General features: G+C 41.4%; 1 protein-coding gene across 2 annotated transcripts; it reads left to right on the top strand.

The window, feature by feature from the left end:
• Nucleotides 1–60: 60 nt before the first annotated feature.
• LOC119363885 (casein kinase II subunit alpha-2-like) lies at nucleotides 61–4,555 on the top strand. Of its 2 annotated transcripts, XM_037629255.1 has the most exons (10): nucleotides 66–292; nucleotides 1,816–1,945; nucleotides 2,021–2,215; nucleotides 2,587–2,744; nucleotides 3,113–3,203; nucleotides 3,312–3,377; nucleotides 3,640–3,722; nucleotides 3,803–3,866; nucleotides 3,959–4,027; nucleotides 4,254–4,555. In XM_037629255.1, the coding sequence occupies exons 1-10, from the start codon at nucleotides 207–209 to the stop codon at nucleotides 4,311–4,313; spliced, it is 1,002 nt and encodes a 333-aa protein (XP_037485152.1). In that variant the 5' UTR covers nucleotides 66–206; the 3' UTR covers nucleotides 4,314–4,555. The 2 variants fall into 2 exon arrangements, with proteins under 2 accessions (XP_037485151.1, XP_037485152.1); XM_037629254.1 differs by having other exon boundaries at nucleotides 61–292; nucleotides 1,816–2,215.
• The last annotated feature ends 16,814 nt before the right edge of the window (nucleotides 4,556–21,369 follow it).

Consider the following 21,369-nt stretch of genomic DNA (forward strand, 5'->3'; position numbering starts at 1 on the left):
CACGCCCCCCACCTACATCCCCAAAACAATATCCCCAAAAACATGTTTCTCAGGAAAACCAATCGTACTTGTTGAAACCCTAGCGCCATCTCGCCGCCGGCGATGTCCGCTTGACGGACGCGCCGCCGAGAAAGCACCAAACTCCTCCGAGCCCTCCCCTCTCTCTGATCCGTCGCCCGCCCGCGGGATCCGGATCGTCTTCAGCCATGTCAAAGGCCAGGGTCTACGCCGACGTTAACGTGGTGCGCCCCAAGGAGTACTGGGATTATGAGGCCCTCGCCGTCCAGTGGGGGTGAGTCGAATCCGCCCGTAGCCAACCTCGCCCTAACTCTCAAGTTCTTTTTTTTTTCTCTTTTCGTTCCCGTGGCGCATCTGCGTGTCGTGGATCCTTTTCGTCTGTTCGTTGCGAGGCAGTTCAGGGACTATATACAATGGCGCTTCGACTTCTCGATGCGTCTTCGGAGGTCTTGTCACGCACGAGCGTGACTGTGCCGTGCGGTTAGAGAAGGCCCGCGTGTTGTAGATTGAGAGGGGGAGTTGCCAGATGTGCTTGCTCAGATAATTCCGGCAGTTGCTTGATTGCTTCGCTACAATATATCCGACTTCAGTAGTCACTTACTCGATCTCACTGTTTCGTGATACTTTTGGTAGTTCAGTACGAAATTATGCGTCTGTACATCTTACGTGGACTTTGGCAGATTATTCATAGTTTTATACATCTTTAGTGGACTTTCATTAACTTTCCACAAATTGAGCACCCGAATCCAAATGTCAGATTCTGTCACCCGTGCTCATTTACCAGCAATATTCTCCCTGTCCAAATATTTTGCTGAATTGGCAAATTGGGCACTTGAACCTGTCTTGGACTACAACACCAGCACCCAAGTGGAACGAACACTGTCCATGACCTCTATATGTTCTAATTTTATTGTTTTGAACAGTTGCTAGTTCGTGTGTTTTCCCCTTCTTGGAAAGCGTGCTGCTCTATTAATGTCACACTTTGTTGATTGAGCTGGACTGATTATTTCGTGTTATCGCTAGTTTTTCAGATAATATATGGTTGTATTTTCCAAAAAATATCATATCATACCTAATTTTAATCTCAAAGCAGCTGTTCCAAGTAAAAACCACATTTACATTAAGGCCCATGCTGAAGAGAATTTACTCCTGTTCTGTTTCTGTTGAATTGATAATTCCGCTCAGCAACATGAGATAAATAAGGCTCCACTGTTGGAGACCTTGATTTGTGAATTAGTATATGTTTAATAAATACAGTGATATGCAACTATATTTGAAATTGTAACAAGCTCTGCCTTTGTGTAACTTCTCATTGGGACCCAGACATTTTTTTGTCCTCCCTTGAGCTTGACATGGGGTTTTATTGCCCTCTTATTTTTATATAATGAAAGAGGATAGAACTCAAGTATGAAGCATCAGTTTGTAGAAGTTGGGTAATTTGACCTTTGTCTTGCACGAAAAATATATGTACTCGTTTATTTTGATGTAACAATACCCCAAAAGTGTCATGAGATATCTTTATAATAGTTAGGTGTTTTCTCTTTGTTCTCCATCATACAAACAGGAAAAGAAAATCCTATGCCTGGAACAATCCAAACTGATTACTTTTAGCATGCTAGCTGCAAGTATCCCTGCCCCCACAAGGATAGTACACTTACCATTTTGGTTTGAATGGTGTGGTTATTTGTTACTTCTGGTCCCTCTGAAAGATATCATGTGATTGTTAAATTACAGAATGTCCTAATGGACCAGTACATCCAGCGATGAGTTCTGACTGTTATGATGTTTTTCAATCAGTGAGCAGGATGACTATGAAGTTGTGAGGAAAGTTGGAAGGGGCAAATACAGTGAAGTCTTTGAAGGTATCAACGTCAACAATAATGAGAAATGTGTTATTAAGATCCTGAAGCCTGTGAAGAAGAAGAAGGTAACTTATCTGTGCCTTATATGGTCACGGTTTAACTATGATTTTAGTTTTTTCACGTTTGTCATGCTTATCCAGATCAAAAGAGAGATCAAAATACTACAGAATCTCTGTGGAGGTCCAAATATTGTGAAGCTGCTTGATATTGTCAGGGATCAGCATTCAAAAACACCAAGCTTGATCTTTGAATACATCAATAACACAGATTTCAAAGTGCTATATCCGACACTGACAGATTATGACATTCGCTATTATATCTATGAGTTACTGAAGGTATGAATCTTTCCCAAGTTTCTGTTGATATAATATTGCCAAGAACACTGATTGTTAAAACATCTAAAACTTTTTTTGCTCTTCTGATAAAGCCTTGAAGATACATTAAATACTTACATGTGTAACTGTCTAGTTTGAACATCTGGCTAGACTCATTTCCTAGGACCCTTTCTTATGTTCGTGGATGATATTTGTGATAGTAAGGAATGAATAATCCCTTATCAATGCTAACAAGCAACCATACCAGTCAGTGTTTTTCCCCTCTTTTGAGGAGACCAAGACAAGTTGCTGTTAATTTGATTGCTGGACCTAGATGTTTCGTATCCTATATTCTAGTTATGATTTATCACAGTTTCCATTTCCGTGTGCAGGCTTTGGATTACTGCCATTCACAAGGCATTATGCACCGAGATGTGAAGCCTCACAATGTTATGATAGATCATGAGCTTCGAAAACTCCGGTTAATAGACTGGGGCCTTGCTGAATTCTACCATCCTGGAAAGGAGTATAACGTTCGTGTTGCATCAAGGTAGGTACATAGAAATACGTTGTTGCTATTTAATTATATTAAACCTACTTATTGATACCAAATAACCTTATTTGCTTGTGCACTTCCCAACAATTGGTCTTCTTCTGGTCACTTGTGAGGCAATACACAGCCAAAATTTAGTTTATTTAAATCAACATTTTATGTGGAAAGGGTATTTCTTTTGGTAATATTTGTTTTCATTTGTAGAAATCTCAACGTCATAATACACATGAACAGAATGAGTGATGTGGTGAATGATTGCTTCGTACAGTAGTTAATGCTCCATTACGTAACTTGCATATTCCAAATATTTCCATATGATCATTTTCAAAATATTTGCTGACATTTCCTTTTTCACTGGGATTTAGGTACTTCAAGGGACCTGAGCTTCTTGTTGACTTACAAGATTACGACTACTCTTTGGACATGTGGAGTCTTGGCTGCATGTTTGCTGGAATGGTATGACCGCCATGATAGTACAGTTGATATTATTGATAGCTTTCTTTTGTATCTCAGACTTTTGTTCAACTGGTGATGATCTTATGAATCATGTATTGTTGGTTGCAGATATTCCGCAAGGAACCATTTTTCTATGGCCATGACAACCATGATCAACTTGTTAAAATTGCAAAGGTGCTTATTAAGTTTATTCCTTTTATTCTTTGTAAAGATAGGTTATAACTGATAAAAGGATTATTTTTGGTGGCATCTGATATTCTTTAGAGTTGCCATATATCATTTGCTATTATTTACCTTAGTGACTGAGTGGTTCTGGCTCAATGTTTTGATGAATTTGTACTCATGCTCACATGTAATTTCTAGCTTTATTCTAGCGGTGTAGTCCTGTTTGAACTTAACATGAGCGCTAAGTCTGACCACACCCCTGTATTCACAGGTACTTGGAACAGATGGGCTAAATGCTTATTTGAACAAGTACAGAATTGAGCTTGACCCTCAGCTTGAAGCCCTTGTTGGAAGGTATATCGCCACCCAGCACTAATTTTGATGCAAGATCTCTATTTGTCATCTAATTTACAGTTTCTATAATTTCCACACAGGCACAGCAGAAAACCCTGGTCGAAGTTTATCAATGCAGACAACCAGCATCTAGTATCCCCTGAGGTCTGTCAATAATACATATATATCTCAAGTATACTTTACTAGCAGTAACCTGTTCCTGGTTTCTCAACGAGGCCTTTTCCTCTCCATTTTAGGCCATAGATTTCCTTGATAAGCTTCTGCAGTATGATCACCAGGATAGGCTCACTGCACGTGAAGCTATGGTAAGTCTTACTGTTTTCGACTGGTTGTAAAGTGGCTCCCAGCCAATCGTGCTTAATGTCCATTTGACCATGCAATTATACTTTCTTTTCTCATCTCCAGCTCCTTGGTGCTGCATGATGTGTTTGAGCATTTGGTTTGTGGATAGATTGATTAGTGCGGTTGCTTAGAGGATGTCATGTTTGGAGTTACAATGGTTCCTGTTCTAATTTTAAAGGTGTAATGCAGGCACATCCATACTTCCTCCAGGTGAGGGCTGCCGAAAACAGCAGGACTCGTGTGCAATAGCAATAGCAAGACTGTTGCTGACATTGAACGAGCAGCGCTTGATGAAGCGCATCCTTGTAGTGACTTTGTCATGTATTATGACTCGATAATGGTTGGGTCAGCTGGGAAAGGTAAGAGCCTGTGTGGTGTGTGCCTCTCATCGACGAGGCGGAAAAGAACTGTGATTTGCTCCTGTTGTTTGTGTATGGAAACCAGATTGATTGAAACTTCGCAACACACTTTTCATGTAACGTGTTTGGTAACATTGTACGATTCTGCTTGTAAAGAATATCATTGGTAAATTGCTTTGGATTCAAAATTCTGTTTGGTCACTGGATTATTAGCTTGTTATTTTGATGAGCCGTCCAACTCCTTTCCTATTGGGATCCATCATTTCTAATAAAAAATCAAGTCTCTTTCTTCTGTGGTTCCGGCCAGATCGCAGTCAAATTGCCGTCCCAAGAGCATCTCCAACTGCTCCACTATGTCTAATCGCCGTTTGCGGCAAGTTGGGGGGTAGAAAGGTCTCTTCAACGGTTCCTGAAAGTGGCCATAACTTAACTCGAGAGGCTCCCGTAAACTGGTCCTTTTCTTCCATAGTAAGATCATGAAGTAGCACACGGTTGTGGAGGAGCAACTCCACCTTACTGTTATAGCGAGTGTTGAAGGAACAACTTCAATGTGTGCGCTAGATATCGCTTTAGAAACATGAGCAGGGCCAAATCTTAAATGAGAACATCAAGTTCTATAATAGGTAGTGGGGTATATAGTCTTGTTACAAACTAGAGGTGACGACCTTTATTTTTAGGACTATGAGAAGCCTTCACATACTCCTACTTATAGGTATAACGCTTTAGAAAACATTATCTAAGATTCATCATTCCACTAGCTAGAAGACTCTAAAAGACAGTAGGTAGGGTTGAGAAAAGAAAAAAAAAGAAATATTAGACTACAATAGAAGTATCTAGAAGTAGCAAAACATATTTGGCATATGATTTTATTTTTATTTTTGTCATCTATTGTTCCTCGTCATTTTTCTCTGGTTGTATATATGGAACTCGACCTTGAGTTATCTTTTCATGGAGAGCTTTTTTCGGATGGTAGAGAGTCAAGTCCGCAATGTTGAAAGTGTTGAATATACCCATGTCACTTGGAAGATCTATCACATGAGCAGTATCATTTGTCTTCCTCATAATAGAGAAGGGCCATACTTTCGCCGCCTAAGCTTCCCTTCAACACCTATAGGCGGCCTCTCTTTTTGGAGGAAAAGCATCACCTTATCACCGACTTGGAATGATTCCAGTCTCCTTTTGCGGTTAGCAAGTTGTTTATATTTCTGATTTTGTCCACCAAAACATCACAAATCTCTTCAAATAACTCAGTGTAATTATCAGCAAAGGATAATGCTGATTTTGAGTTTCCCCTTGATGGTACATCAGGTCCACCACATGTATTGAAACTTTAGTATAGATAATGGAAAAGGACTCCTTCCTGTGAATCTATGCTTGGAGTTATTGTAGGAGAACTCTGCAAGAGATAAATCCAAATCCCATTGTCCCTTTCTTTTTCCACAAATGCAACGGATTAAATTACCCAAAAAATTGTTTACCACTTCCGTTTGTCCATCTATTTGTGGATGAGCAGTGCTAGAAAATTTTAATTCAGTGTTGAATTGTTTACACAAAGTGAGCCAAAATGCAGCAAGAAACTTGCTATCACAGTCTGAGACGATGGTCCTTGGAACTCCATGAATTCTGACCACTTTTCGAAAGAATAGGTATGCCACATGATGAGCATCCGTTGTCTTGCGACATGGGATGAAATGAGCCATTTTAGAGAATCTATCCATGACCATGAACACGACATCACTCCCTTGTCTTGTTCTTGGTGGAGTCCATAGAGATGTCCTCCCATGGAGCAACAGGAACATGCAAAGGCATGTATAACCCTGTGTTCTAGACTTGGCCTTTGCAGGTTTGACCTATGGGGCATCACAGAACAAACTTTCCAGCATCTCTCTTTAGTTGTGGCCAAAAGGAATGAGCTTCCAGGTTAGCGACAGTCTTTTCTCGTCTAACATGGCCACTAAGATCACTTGAATGGAGCTCTCTAATTAGTTTGTCATGCAGAGAACTCCTTGGGATGCACAAATGATCATTTTTAAGAGATAGCCATCATGCACCAAATAATAACCACCTAATGGTTGGCACCTAAGGTGCTTTACCCAAACATGTCCAAAGTCTTCGTCATCCCCATACAACTCCTTTATTTGATCCATGCCTGGAAGTTCAGCCTCAAAAGAAGTCAAGGGGCATGCACGATGATTCAAAGCATCAACCACTCGGTTAGTTGTTCCAGATTTATGTATGGTGAGATAGTTAAACCTCTTGAGATATGTTGCCCATCTTGCTAGCATGCGATCAACATGCTTTTGGTTTCTAAAATGCTTTAAGGTTTGATGGTCACTATAAATGATGAACTTTTCAGGCAGCAAATAGACTTCCCAAGTTTTCAAAGCTCTGAAAATGACATACAATTCTTGATGATAAGTACCCCATCTTAGCCTTTTTTTTGCTTAATTTCTCACTGAAGACAATAATGGGCTTCCTTTCTTGAGATAGATCAGCTCCAATGCCTACTCCTTTGCATGTTTGACCTATGGGCATCGCTGAACAAACTTGCACCAATTATCGAATGATCTTCTAGGTTTTGCTTGATTCTTTCTTCAAACACTCGATAATTGGTGCCATGACAGTGCTAAAGTTCTTTACAAATCGCATATAGAAAGTTGTAAGGCCATGAAAACTTCTTACCTCAGAAATGTTATTCGGAGTTGGCCATTCTTAGATTGCTTCAACCTTAGAGTCAACAACACGAATACCATTGCATGTTATGACGAATCATAGGAAAAGAAGTTGTGTTTGTAGGAAAACACATTTCTTGAAGTTGACATAGAGATCATTTCCCTTAATACTTGTAGCACCTTCCGAATGTGGTCAAAGTGTTCATCCTCATCCTTGCTATAGTCAAGATGTCATCAAAATACACCACACCAAAATGGGATAAGAAGGGCTGAATGACTTGATTCATCAAGTGCATAAAGGTACTTGGCGCATTTGAGAGTCCAAATGGCATGACTAGCCATTAAAAAATACCTTCCTTTGTCTTGAAGGCTGTCTTCCATTCATCCCCGGGTTTGATACAAATTTGATGATATCCGCTTCCTAAATATAGCTTTGCGAACACTCTTGCTCCACTAAGCTGATCCTACATATCATCCAGATGGGGAATAAGGACTCTACAACTTACGGTGATCTTGTTAATGGCTCTACTATCTGCACACATGCACCAAGATACATCTTTCTTTGGCATGTGCAGGGCTAGTACAACACATGGGATAATACTTTCTCAAATGTGCCCCCTTTGTAGCAATTCCTCCGCTTTCTCCTTCAATATATCATGCTCTTTTGGACTCATTTGATAGTTTGGAAGATTAGGAAGGCTTGCTCCCGAGATTAAGTCGCTTCTATGTTGAATTCCTCTCATCGTTGGCAGGCTCCAAGTATGTTATGAAATTCTGCTAATAAGCCACATACCTTTGCTGGAATTTCAATAGTCGAGGTGCTCTTCTCCTTTAAAATAAGTGCATCACACAAATCTGCCTCCTTTAAGTCTTCCATAAACTCAATAGAGGTGAGGGAGATAGTTACATACTTTTCCCCTCCTTTGAGATATTACCATCAGTTTTGTTTGGTAGAATAATGATCTTTCTATTGTTCCAAATGAAAGAGTAAGAATTTTTCTTGCCCCTGTGTGTAGTATCCACATCAAATTGCCAAGGTCTCCCAAGAAAAACATGGCTGGCGCCATATCAAGTATGTCACACAACACATTCGAGCGACAATGCTTACCCAAAGAAAGTGGCAAATTGCATTGTTTGGTGATCCTCACATTCACTTCTTTATTGATCCATCCAATGGTGTAGGGGTTTGGGTGATCATGAGTTTCAACCTTTAAATGGTTCACCAACTTCTAGGAGATACAATTTTCACAGTTGCAATGTAAGTCACGTGACCTCTTGAAGAGGTGGACTAGCAGATGTAGGGGAAAGTAGGTGTACCGGTCCGCCCGGAGTAGAGAGTTAATGTTTCAGAAAGACTATGTCTCGATCACCCGATCATGGATGCGGTCGAGTATTGTGGGGAAAAGTGCGCAAACCTCTGCAGAGTGTATAAACTAATCATGGTTAGCTGTGTCCCCAGTTATGGACATCTTGAGTATCTAGTACTTGAATCTATTGATGTGATCTCATCACTTTACTTAATGAACTTATAGGGTTAATGATGATACTTTTAATTGGGATTTGAGTTGGGGTTACCTTCTCAAATATTGGGCAACTTGGGAGTAGTTAAATAAATTTATTCCTTTGTTGTAGGAAAAAACTAGCTTTATGCAAAAACTTAAACTTACAGCCTCCACCAGCCAAATATTGCATGTAGAGATAGTTCTTGCATTTCATTGCTTTACAGTGTAACTCTGCCAGCATATTCAATGTGCTGACCTACATGGCTGCAACGTCTCATATTGCAGACTACTCAGACGATGAATAAGGTACGATAGGTCGTTGCTTTGCACTCAGCTATGCCATTGGAGTTGATGGACTCATTTACCTTCGAAGCTTCCACAATTATTTAGTTTAGATGGCCTTCAGCCATGATATTTTTGTGTAATCATACTCTTTATGAGGACTCGATGTAATAAGTGTGTGATTGAAACTCTGTTATAATTCTTAGAGTACTGTGCGTGTCAGCATTACCGATCCAGGGATGACACTGATGCACAGAGACTTGACCGTTTGAGGCCGGGTCGCTCCAAGATGGTATCAGAGCACACGCTGACTGTAGGACACGACCACTAGAATAAGCCACATGATTTCTCTTCTCTACTCATTTCTAATTCTCCTCTCTTTCTACTCTATAGATGGTGGATCCCAGGAGCAAGTTCACTTAGCCGGATGACGACACCCCTTTCGGACGACACTTGAAGGAAGTCACTAAGTATCTGAACATCGGACTACCAAGCTTCATGGGGACTTTCTCTACATCTGTACCGGAAGAGGAGCGCTGGAAGATCAAAGTCTGGGTACCTGGGAGGACATTTGCGCCAACAACGGAGCCTATTGATTTCTACCTGGATGCACCAAGCCGGAGTATAGGAAAGAGCATGGCATCCCATATCACCTTTGGACGCATATGTGAAGTGTACCACAAGGAGCTGGAGAACACCATTTATCAAATATGTGGCCGTCGAGATGAAGAATGGGAGATGATTCGTATCGGGAGGGATGGATCAATTGCAGCCTACATTCAAGAGATGGGAGATCATATTCGTTGACAAGAGAATCATCAAATTATCCACAAAGAAGATCAAGAAGCTGATGAAGAGAAACAACGAGATAGAAGAGGAACTTAAGTCTACACGCGATGGATACGAGGAAGAGATTGTCGTACTACTGGAGAAGCATGAAGACCTGAAGAGGAAGGTAGGAATACCAGTGGAGAATCACAAGCGAGAACCAACCAAGGAGATCCGTTCGGAGGACTACATCATCCTGGATGACACCGACACAGTTAGTGATGCAAATGATGACAGCGATGACGACTACATTGACAAAGCTGGAGCAGATATAATGGAGTCTTCCTCTGATGAAAATTTCTAGATGACCACCATTGTAACTAGTAGTATTCCTCCAAGTAGTTAACAACGATCGAGTTTGTAATCATAGGTTAGACCGATTGTGTGATTTTGTGTGCTATTGAATGTAGTGAATTGATTGTGTTTGTCTCATGAGCATATGGGTAGTGAACTTCTCTTAGACCTCATTTCTATTCTGTTTCCTCACCCCTTCTAACCCATCAGATGCCTCCGAGACGTTACAATGGATTTGCATTCCCACCAGAGCTCACTCAGTTGATCCAGTAACAAAATGCCTTGATGTAGATGCTAGTCCAGAACCAGAACCAAGGCAATAAAAACAACAACCCACCACCACCACCCCCTGTTGACCACCTAGCCCATTTCCTAAGGTTGAATCCGTCGGTGTTCTCTAGTAGCACCGAGCCGATTGTTGCAGATGATTGGCTCCGCAAGATTGGGAGAGAGCTGACCACTGTAGGATGCACAGATGCGGAGAGAGTGCGTTTTGCCGCACATCAGCTTGATGGACCCGCAGCATCTTGGTGGGAGAATTTCACCACCACTTACCCGATTGACACTGTTACATGGGATCAGTTTCAGCAGGCTTTCCGCACCGCCCATGTTTCAGCAGGAGCTATGAGCATGAAGAAGCGCGAGTTTCACAACTTGCGCCAAGGAGGGCGAACAGTAGGCCAATATGTGGATGAGTTTAGCAAGTTAGCATGCTATGCCCCAGATGACGTAGCCACAGATGCCGCTAAGCAGGAGAAGTTTCTTGAGGGACTAAATGATGAGCTGAGTATGCAGTTGATGGTGGCAACATTCAACAACTACCAGGAGTTGGTAGACAGGACTCTCATGATTTAAGGCAAGCAGCAACAGATTGACAATCGCAAGAGGAAGTATGGACAGGGGAGGTACACTTCTGGAGCTCAGCAGAAGCCCCGCTATTCCCCATACTCGAGAGGACATACCCACAACCATGGAGGCCATAACCATGGAGGACATGCACACAATGGAGCAAGTTTGCACAACCACAGTGGCCCCAAGAATGGAAATGGGAATGGAGGAAGCAGCAGCCAGAACCGTTCCAACCCCGCAACACCAGCCAAGAGGGATCTGAGCCACATTACCTATTTCAAGTGCCAGAAGACCGGACATTATGCCACTGAATGTCCTGAAGCGAAGAATGGAAATGACAATGGAGGTTCTACCAAGAAGCCCAACCCCTTCACCAAAGGACAGGTGAACCACGTCAGTGTGGAGGAGATTGAGGATCAACCCGACGCAGTTGTCGGTAAGTTTTTTATTAATGCATTTACCGCACTTGTTCTTTTTGATACTAGTGCATCGCATTCATACATATCAAGGGGATTTGTGGATAAGTATAACCTGCCAACCGTAGCCCTTAAGTCACCTATGTTAGTAAGTTCCCCAGGAGCGGAGTATATGGCTAGTAGGGGATGCTATCAGTTGCCACTAACCATAGGTAGACATGTTTTCCCCACCGACCTAATTGTTCTAGAGTCACAAGGATTGGATGTGATACTAGGAATGGATTGGCTATCCAAGTTTGAAGGAAACATCGACTGCGCCACTAGATCAATTCTTCTCACCACCCCAGAAGGAAAGAGGATCAAGTATGTATCCCGGCATGCGCCGAGGAGAACTCAGGTGAATTCCTTATCAGGAGTTGTTCAGGAGGAAGTACTAGTGGTGAAGGATTATCCCGACGTATTTCCGGAAGAGTTACCAGGCATGCCACCAGATCGAGACATTGAGTTTTTGATTGAGCTATTGCTAGGCACCGGACCAATATCAAAGAGATCGTATCGGATGCCCGCAAAGGATCTGGAGGAAATTAAGACGCAGATAAAGGAGTTACTAGAGAAAGTTTACATTCGACCAAGTTCATCATCGGGGAGCCCCAGTGCTTATAGTTGAGAAGAAGGATGGATCTTTGAGGATGGTTGTTGATTATCGTGCGCTGAATGAGGTGACGATCAAGAACAAATACCCTCTGCCGATGATCAATGATTTGTTTGACTAGTTGCAAGGAGCTAAAGTTTTCTCCAAGATTGATCTTCGATCAGGTTATCAGCAGTTGAAGATCCAAGAGCAGCATATACCTAAGACAACTTTTACCACAAGGTACGGGCTATATGAGTATACCGTTATGTCATTTGGTTTGACTAACGCACCTGCCTATTTCATGAATATGATGAACAAAGTGTTTATGGAGTTTTTGGATAAGTTCATTGTGGTGTTCATTTATGATATATTGATCTACTCGAAGAATGAAGAAGAGCATAAGGAGCATTTGCATTTGGTTCTTGAGAAGCTTAGAGAACATCAGTTGTATGCCAAGTTCAGCTAATGTGAGTTTTGGTTAAAGGAAGTTGGATTTCTCGAACATGTTATATCCAGAGAAGCAATAGCAGTAGACCCTACCAAGTTTGCTTCTGTTACTAAATGGTTGGCACCCACATCAGTTGGAGAGATCAGAAGTTTCCTCGGACTCGCAGGTTATTACCGGAGGTTTATTGAGAATTTCTCCAAGATTGCAAAGCCCATGACGGAGTTATTGAAGAAGGACACCAAGTTTAAATGGACCGAGGATTGTGAGGCCAGTTTTCAGGCGTTGAAGAAACGTTTGGTTACAGCCCCGGTGCTTATTCTCCCAGAGCAACGTAAGGATTACCAAGTATATTGCGACGCTTCACGTCGAGGACTTGGAGGTGTACTTATGCAGGAAGGAAGAGTTGTTTCATATGCCTCACGTGAGCTTTGACCTCATGAGTTGAACTATGCTACGCATGATTTGGAGTTAGCAGCCGTAGTGCATGCGCTGAAGACATGGAGACACTTTCTCATTGGAAATCATTGCGATGTATACACGGATCATAAGAGTTTGAAATACATCTTCACGCAGAAGGAGTTGAACCTCAGGCAAAGGAGATGGTTGGAGCTCATAAAGGATTATGATATGAAATTGCATTATCATCCCGGAAAGGCCAATGTTGTAGCCAATGCGTTGAGCCGCAAGAATTATGTTAACACGCTCATAACCGTAGGATTACCAAAGGAGTTAGCAGATGATCTTAGAGAGCTATGCTTGGAGATAGTTCCGAGAGGTTATGTTGCAACATTGGAAATTCAGTCCACTTTGATGGGTAAGATCAGAGAAGCCCAGAAGACTGACAAAGAGATTGCTGAGATAAAGGAAAGGATGAGTAAAGGAAAGGCTAAAGGATTTTGTGAGGATGAGCACGACACCTTATGGTTTGAGGATCACATATATGTGCCTAATGACCCCGAGATCAGGAAGTTGATTCTGCAGGAGGCCCATGATTCGCCGTACTCGATTCACCCAGGCAACACTAAGATGTATCTGGATTTGAAGGAAAGTTTCTGGTGGACAGGAATGAAGAAGGATATTGCCGAGTATGTAGCAGTATGTGATGTATGTCAGAGAGTCAAGGCAGAGCATCAGATACCAGCAGGATTGCTACAGCCATTGCTGATACCCGAATGGAAGTGGGATAAACTTGGCATGGATTTTATCACTGGATTACCCAGGACTCGTTCAGGCTATGACTCAATCTGGGTTTTAGTCGATCGTTTGATGAAAGTAGCTCATTTCATCCCGGTGAAGACAACCTATACGAGTGCTAAGTTGGCAAAGATATAAATGACCAGGATTGTATGTCTGCATGGAGTTCTGAGGACCATTGTATCAGATAGAGGAACCTAGTTTACTTCAAAGTTTTGGAATCAGTTGCATGAAACTTTGGGCACCAGGCTAGAGTTTAGTACAACCTTTCATCCATAGACAGATGGACAGACCGAGAGTCAATCAGATTCTGGAGGACATGTTGAGACCTTGTGCGCTAGATTATGGATCTAGTTGGAATGACAATTTGCCATATTGATGACCCATAAGTATAGGGGATCGCAACAGCTTTCGAGGGTAGAGTATTCAACCCAAATTTATTGATTCGACACAAGGGGAGCCAAAGAATATTCTTAAGTATTAGCAGTTGAGCTGTCAATTCAACCACACCTGGATAACTTAGTATCTGCAACAAAGTATTTAGTAGCAAAGTAGTATGATAGTAATGGTAACAGTGGCAAAAGTAAAGATAATAGTTTTGTAGCAATTGTAACAGTAGCAACGGAAAAGTAAATAAGCGAAGCACAAGATGTGAAAAGCTCATAGGCATTGGATCAGTGATGGATAATTATGTCGGATGCGATTCCTCATGTAATAGCTATAACATAGGGTGACATAGAACTAGCTCCAGTTCATCAATGTAATGTAGGCATGTATTCCGAATATAGTCAAATGTGCTTATGGAAAAGAACTTGCATGACATCTTTTGTCCTATCCTCCCGTGGCAGCGGGGTCCTACTGGAAACTAAGGGATATTAAGGCCTCCTTTTAATAGAGAACCGGAACAAAGCATTAACACATAGTGAATACATGAACTCCTCAAACTATGGTCATCACCGAGAAGTATCCTGATTATTGTCACTTCGGGGTTGTCGGATCATAACACATAATAGGTGACTATAGACTTGCAAGATAGGATCAAGAACACACATATATTCATGAAAACATAATAGGTTCAGATCTGAAATCATGGCAATCGGGCCCTAATGACAAGCATTAAGCATAACAACATCAATCTCGGAACATAGTGGATACTAGGGATCAAACCCTAACAAAACTAACTTGATTACATGGTAAATCTCATCCAACCCATCACCGTCCAGCAAGCCTACGATGGAATTACTCACGCACGATAGTGAGCATCATTAAATTGGTGATGGAGGATGGTTGATGATGACGACGGCGACGAATCCCCCTCTCCGGAGCCCAAAACGGACTCCAGATCAACTCTCCCGAGAGAGATTAGGGCTTGGCGGCGGCTCCTTTTTTTTACGCGATGAAACTTTCTCTCTGATTTTTTTCTCCACGAAACGAAATGTATGGAGTTGGAGTTGAGGTCAGTGGAGCGTTAGGGGGCCCACGAGACAGGGGGCGCGCCTAGGGGGGGAGGGCGCGCCCCCACCCTCGTGGACAGGGTGTGCCCCCCTGGCCTTGATTCTTTCGCCATTATTTTTTATATTTTCCAAAACTTATCTCCATGGATTTTTAGGTCATTCTGAGAACTTTTGTTTTCTACACAATAGACAACACCATGACAGCTTTGCTGAAAATAACGTCAGTCCGCGTTAGTTTCATTCAAATCATGCAAGTTAGAGTCCAAAACAAGGGCAAAAGTGTTTGGAAAAGTAGATACGTTGGGGACGTATCAACTCCCCCAAGCTTAAACCTTTGCTTGTCCTCAAGCAATTTAGTTGATAAACTGAAAGTGATAAAGAAAAACTTTTACAAACTCTATTTGCTCTTGTTGTTGTAAATATGTAAAGCCAACATTCAAGTTTTCAGCAAGTATTATGAACTAACCATACTCACAATAACACTCAGGTCTCACAATTACTCATATCAATGGCATAATCAGCTAGCGAGCGATAATAATAAAACTCGAATGACAACACTTTCTCAAAACAATCATAATATGATATAACAAGATGGTATCTCGCTAGCCCTTTCTGAGACCGCAAAACATAAATGCAGAGCACCTTTAAAGATCAAGGACTCAGTAAACATTGTACTTGATGGTAAAAGAGATCCAGTCAAGTCATACCCAATATAAACCAATAGTAATGAATGCAAATGACAGTGTGCTCTCCGGAGGGTGCTTTTTAATAAGAGGATGATGACTCAACATAAAAGTAAATATATAGGCCCTTCACAGAGGGAAGCTGGAATTTGTAGAGGTGCCAGAGCTCGGTTATAAAATAGAGATGAATAACATTTTGAGCGGCATACTTTCACTGTCAACGCAACAACTATGAGATGGCGATATCTTCCATACTACATGCATTATAGGCGGTTCCCAAATAGAATGGTAAAAGTTTATACTCCCCCACCACCAACAAGCATCAATCCATGGCTTGCTCAAAACAACGAGTGCCTCCAACTAACAACAGCCTTGGGGGAGTTTTGTTTAATTATATTGATTTGCTTTGATCTTTTTGGATCATGGGACTAGGCATCCCGGTTACCGGCCCTTTCTCGTGAATGAGGAGCGGAGTCCACTCCTCTTGAGAATAACACACCTAGCATGGAAGATACAGGCAACCCTAGTTGAAACATGAGCTGCTTGAGCATACAAAACAGAATTTCATTTGAAGGTTTGGAGTTTGGCACATACAAATTTACTTGGAACGGCAGGTAGATACCGCATATAGGAAGGTATGGTGGACTCATATGGAACAACTTTGGGGTTTAAGGAGTTTGGATGCACAAGCAGTATTCTCGCTTAGTACAGGTGAAGGCTAGCAAAAGACTGGGAAGTGACCAACTGAGAGAGCGACAACAGTCATGAACATGCATTAAAATTAATTCACATAGAGTACAAGCATGAGTAGGATATAATCTACCATGAACATAAATATCATGAAGGCTATGTTGATTTGTTTTAACTACATGTGTGAACATGTGCCAAGTCGAGTCACTCAATTCATTCAAAGGAGGATACCATCCCATCATACCACACCACAATCATTTTAATAGCATGTTGGCACGCAAGGTAAACCATTATAACTCATAGATAATCAAGCATGGCACAAGCAACTAAAATCTCTAAATGTCATTGCAAATATGTTTACTTCATAATAAGCTGAATCAGGAATGATGAACTCATCATATTTACAAAAACAAGAGAGGTCGAGTTCATACCAACTTCTGTCATCTCAATTAATACATCATATATCGTCATTATTGCCTTTCACTTGCACGACTGAACGATGTGTATAATAATAATAGTGCACGTGCATTGGACTAAGCTGGAATCTGCAAGCATTCAACTCAAGAGAGAAGACAAAGTAATATGGGCTCTAAGTTAAATGAACAATCATGCATAAGAGAGCCACTAAACATTTTCAATATGGTCTTCTACTCTCGACCCCCAAGGAAAGAAAAGAAAATAAAACTATTTACACGGGAAAGCTCCCAACAAGTAAGAAGAAGAACGAGAAATCTTTTTGGGTTTTCATTTTAATTACTACAAGCATGGAAATTAAACTAACTATTTTTTTTGTTTTTTCTTAAGGTTTATCGAACACACAAGAAGAAAGCTAGAAAAATAAATTAAACTAGCATGGATAATACAATGAAAGAGTATGAGCACCGACAACTAGAATAGTGTGTGAACATGAATGTAAAGTCAGTGAGAAATACGTACTCCCCCAAGCTTAGGCTTTTGGACTAAGTTGGTCTATTGCCACGGACCGCGGCTACTCTCCCCTGTGTACTGAGGGGTGTAATCAGGATACCATTGGCTGGCCATCTCCTCCGAATCCCACTGGTAAGATGATGCACGATAAGAGTCCAGTGAAGGTTCCGGCTCAGGCTCAAGCTCTGGAGTGGATGCTTGGCCTCGAGGAGTGTACACCACTTCCGGCGTGACAAGATAATTAACTGTAGTCAAATCAAACAATAAAGGCGCAGGCAGAATAATAGTCTCATTGTGTTTCTTATTAAATCTCAGGTTATCAGAAGCATCTTATCTTCGTTGTCAACAATAAACTCATGCGCTACCATACTCCTGTAATCTAAAATGTAAGGAGGCAATATTGTCTCCTCTTTCTCATGGTGCCTAATAGGTATCTCAAAATATTTAGCAAGACGTGCAGCATAGATACCTCCAAAGATGGGGTCTTTTGTACGGTTCAGGCTTAGCCGTTTAGCAATGACGGCACACATACTAAAACTATTATCACCAAACAAGGCATGGTGAAGAATAATAATATCAGGAACACTGAAGTTTCCACTATTTCCATGACCAATTAAGCATCTACTAGCAAATATGGCAAAGTAGCATAAAACAGGAAAGTGTATGCCAGAGATTCTCGCATCGGAACCCTTCTTTGGATCCCCTAGAGTGATGGTGTTAACAAAGCCATCCACATCTTTACGATGTGATTCATCTAATTTTCCCTCAAAGGGTATCCTACATACCGCGCAAAAATTACATAAAGACATTTCCCTGAATTCATCATATAGATGAAATGATACTGAAGGCGGTGACTTCTTAGGATAATAATAAAAGTTTTGCACGAAAGTATTGGTGAGTAAGAGATACTGATCGATCCGGTCATGGAGGAAATCGGTGAGGCATGCATTCTCGATCAAAGAATAAAAGTCTTCATAAATTCCGGCTTCTCTCAAGAAATCGTCATAGGGCCATTCACACGGCCATACTTCCTCTATGCGAGGAAGATTATACTTGGCCTTTTCCTTCTCTTTAGCTTGTTTTTCCTGGGAGCCTTGGCTAGAAGAGCCCCTAAAAAATCTCCTTAACATTTTCTGAAAATTTCTGAAATTTTAGTAACTTCAAAATAAAAGTGCATAGAACTAAACAAGATTGGTAGCAACTACTCCTACAAGTGCGTAGGGCCTATATCATGCATTAGAATTACTTGGGACCTCATAAATTTAACATGCAAGCTCAAGAACAGGGTCACCTATGCAACAAAAAATTGCAATGAATAAAGCACTAGAACAAAAACTAATTGGACCAATGGAGGAGTCACATACCAAGCAACAATCTCCCAAAGCAGTTTTATGAATGGAGCTTTGAGCAAGGAGATCGAAAATCGCAGTAAAATGAGTTAGAACTCGTGCTTGAGCTGGATGGGGATTTTTTTAGGAAGAAGATGGAGTGTATGGGTGCAGGAATAAGTGGAGGGGGGCCACCATGGGCCCACGAGACAGGGGGGCGCGCCCAGGGGTGTGGGTTGTGGGCGCGCCCTCCACTCTCGTGGCCTGGTGCTTGCCCCTCCTGCAGTGTTTTCAGTGCCTAAAATCCTCAAATATTCCATAAAAAATCATACTAAATTTGGAGGGCATTTGGAGCACTTATTTTCGGGATATTTTTTATTGCACGAATAATTCAGAAAACAACTAAGGAACGATCACGAAGATCAACTTGTGTTGTTGTGCCTAGAGGTGCCCCCTGCCCCTGTATATAAAGGAGCAAGGGGGAGGGTGTCGGCCGCCCAGGAGGGGCGCGCCAGGAGGAGTAATCCTCCCACCGGGAGTAGGACTCCCCCCTTCCTTGTTGGAGTAGGAGAGAAGGAAAGAGGGGGAGATGAGGAAGGAAAAGGGGGCTGCACCCCTTGTCCAATTCGGACCAGAGGGGGGCTGCGTACCTCCTTCCTTTTGGCCTCTCTCCTCTATTCTCGTATGGCCCAATACGACCCATATACTCCCCGGTGAATTCCCATAACTCTCCGGTACTCCGAAAAATACCCGAATCACTCGGAACCTTTCCGAACTCCGAATATAGTCGTCCAATATATCGATCTTTACGTCTCGACCATTTCGAGACTCCTCGTCATGTCCCCGATCTCATACAGGACTCCGAACTCCTTCGGTACATCAAAACTCATAAACTCATAATATAACTGTCATCAAAACCTTAAGCGTGCGGACCCTACGGGTTCGAGAACAATGTAGACATCACCGAGACATGTCTCCGGTCAATAACCAATAGCGGAACCTGGATGCTCATATTGGCTCCCACATATTCTTCAAAGATCTTTATCGGTTAAACCGCACAACAACATACGTTGTTCCCTTTGTCATCGGTATGTTACTTGCCCGAGATTCGATCGTCGATATCCAATACCTAGTTCAATCTCATTACCGGCAAGTCTTGTTACTCGTTACGTAATGCATCATTCTGTAACTAACTCATTAGCTATATTGCTTGTAAGGCTTATAGTGATGTGCATTACCGGGAGGGCCCAGAGATACCTCTCCGACAATCGGAGTGACAAATCCTAATCTCGAAATACGCCAACCCAACATGTACCTTCAGAGACACCTATAGAGAACCTTTATAATCACCCAGTTACGTTGTGACGTTTAGTAGCACACAAAGTGTTCCTCCGGTAAACGGGAGTTGCATAATCTCATAGTCACAGGAACATGTATAAGTCATGAAGAAAGCAGTAGCAACATACTAAACGATCGTGTGCTAAGCTAACGGAATGGGTCAAGTCAATCACATCATTCTTCTAATGATGTGATCCCGTTAATCAAATGACAACTCTTTTGTCCATGGCTAGGAAATTTAACCATCTTTGATTCACGAGCTAGTCAAGTAGAGGCATACTAGTGACACTATGTTTGTCTATGTATTCACACATGTATTATGTTTCCGGTTAATACAATTCTAGCATGAATAATAAACATTTATCATGAAATAAGGAAATAAATAATAACTTTATTATTGCCTCTAGGGCATATTTCCTTCAGTCTCCCACTTGCACTAGAGTCAATAATCTAGTTCACATCATCATGTGATTTAACACCAATATTCACATCTTTATGTGATTAATACCCATAGTTCACATCGTCATGTGACCAACACCCAAAGGGTTTACTAGAGTCAATAATCTAGTTCACATCGCTATGTGATTAACACCCAAAGAGTACTAAGGTATGATCATGTTTTGCTCATGAGAGAAGTTTAGTCAATGGGTCTGTCACATTCAGAGCCGTATGTATTTTGCAAATATTCTATGTCTACAATGCTCTGCATGGAGCTACTCTAGCTAATTGCTCCCACTTTCAATATGTATCCAGATTGATACTTAGATTTATCTGGATCGGTGTAAAAGCTTGCATTGATGTAACTCTTTACGACGAACTCTTTTATCACCTCCATAATCGAGAAACATCTCCTTAGTCTTCACTAAGGATATTCTTGACCGCTGTCCAGTGATCTACTCTTAGATCAAAAAATTGTATTCCTTTGCCAAACCAGGGCAGAGTATACAATAGGTCTGGACCATAACACGACATACTTTTATAGAACCTATGACTGATGCATAGGGAATGAATTTCATTCTCTTTCTATTTTCTGCCATGGTCGGGATTTGAGTCTTACTCAACTTCACACCTTGGAACACAGGCAAGAACTCCTTCTTTGACTGTTCCATTTTGAACCACTTCAAAATCTTATCAAGGTACGTACTTATTGAAAAATCTTATCAAGCGTCTTGATCTATCTCAATAGATCTTGATGCTCAATATGTAAGTAGCTTTAGTGAGGTCTTTCTTTAAAAAAACTCTTATTCAAGTATCCTTTTATGCTATCCAGAAATTCTATATCATTTCCAAACAACAATATGTCATCTACATATAGTATTTAGAAATGCTACAGAGCTCCCACTCACTTTCTTGTAAATACAGGCTTCTCCAAAAGTCTGTATAAAACCATATGCTTTGATCAACTCA

Source organism: Triticum dicoccoides, chromosome 2B, assembly GCF_002162155.2.
Source record: "Triticum dicoccoides isolate Atlit2015 ecotype Zavitan chromosome 2B, WEW_v2.0, whole genome shotgun sequence".
Taxonomy (NCBI): Eukaryota; Viridiplantae; Streptophyta; class Magnoliopsida; order Poales; family Poaceae; genus Triticum; species Triticum dicoccoides.

Coding starts and splice junctions, on each gene's coding strand:
- LOC119363885 (XM_037629254.1), top strand. CDS start 207: ATGTCAAAGGCCAGGGTCTACGCCGACGTTAACGTGGTGCGCCCCAAG. Junction 293..1,815: donor GCCCTCGCCGTCCAGTGGGG/GTGAGTCGAATC, acceptor TTTTTCAATCAG/TGAGCAGGATGACTATGAAG. Junction 4,028..4,253: donor TCACTGCACGTGAAGCTATG/GTAAGTCTTACT, acceptor GGTGTAATGCAG/GCACATCCATACTTCCTCCA.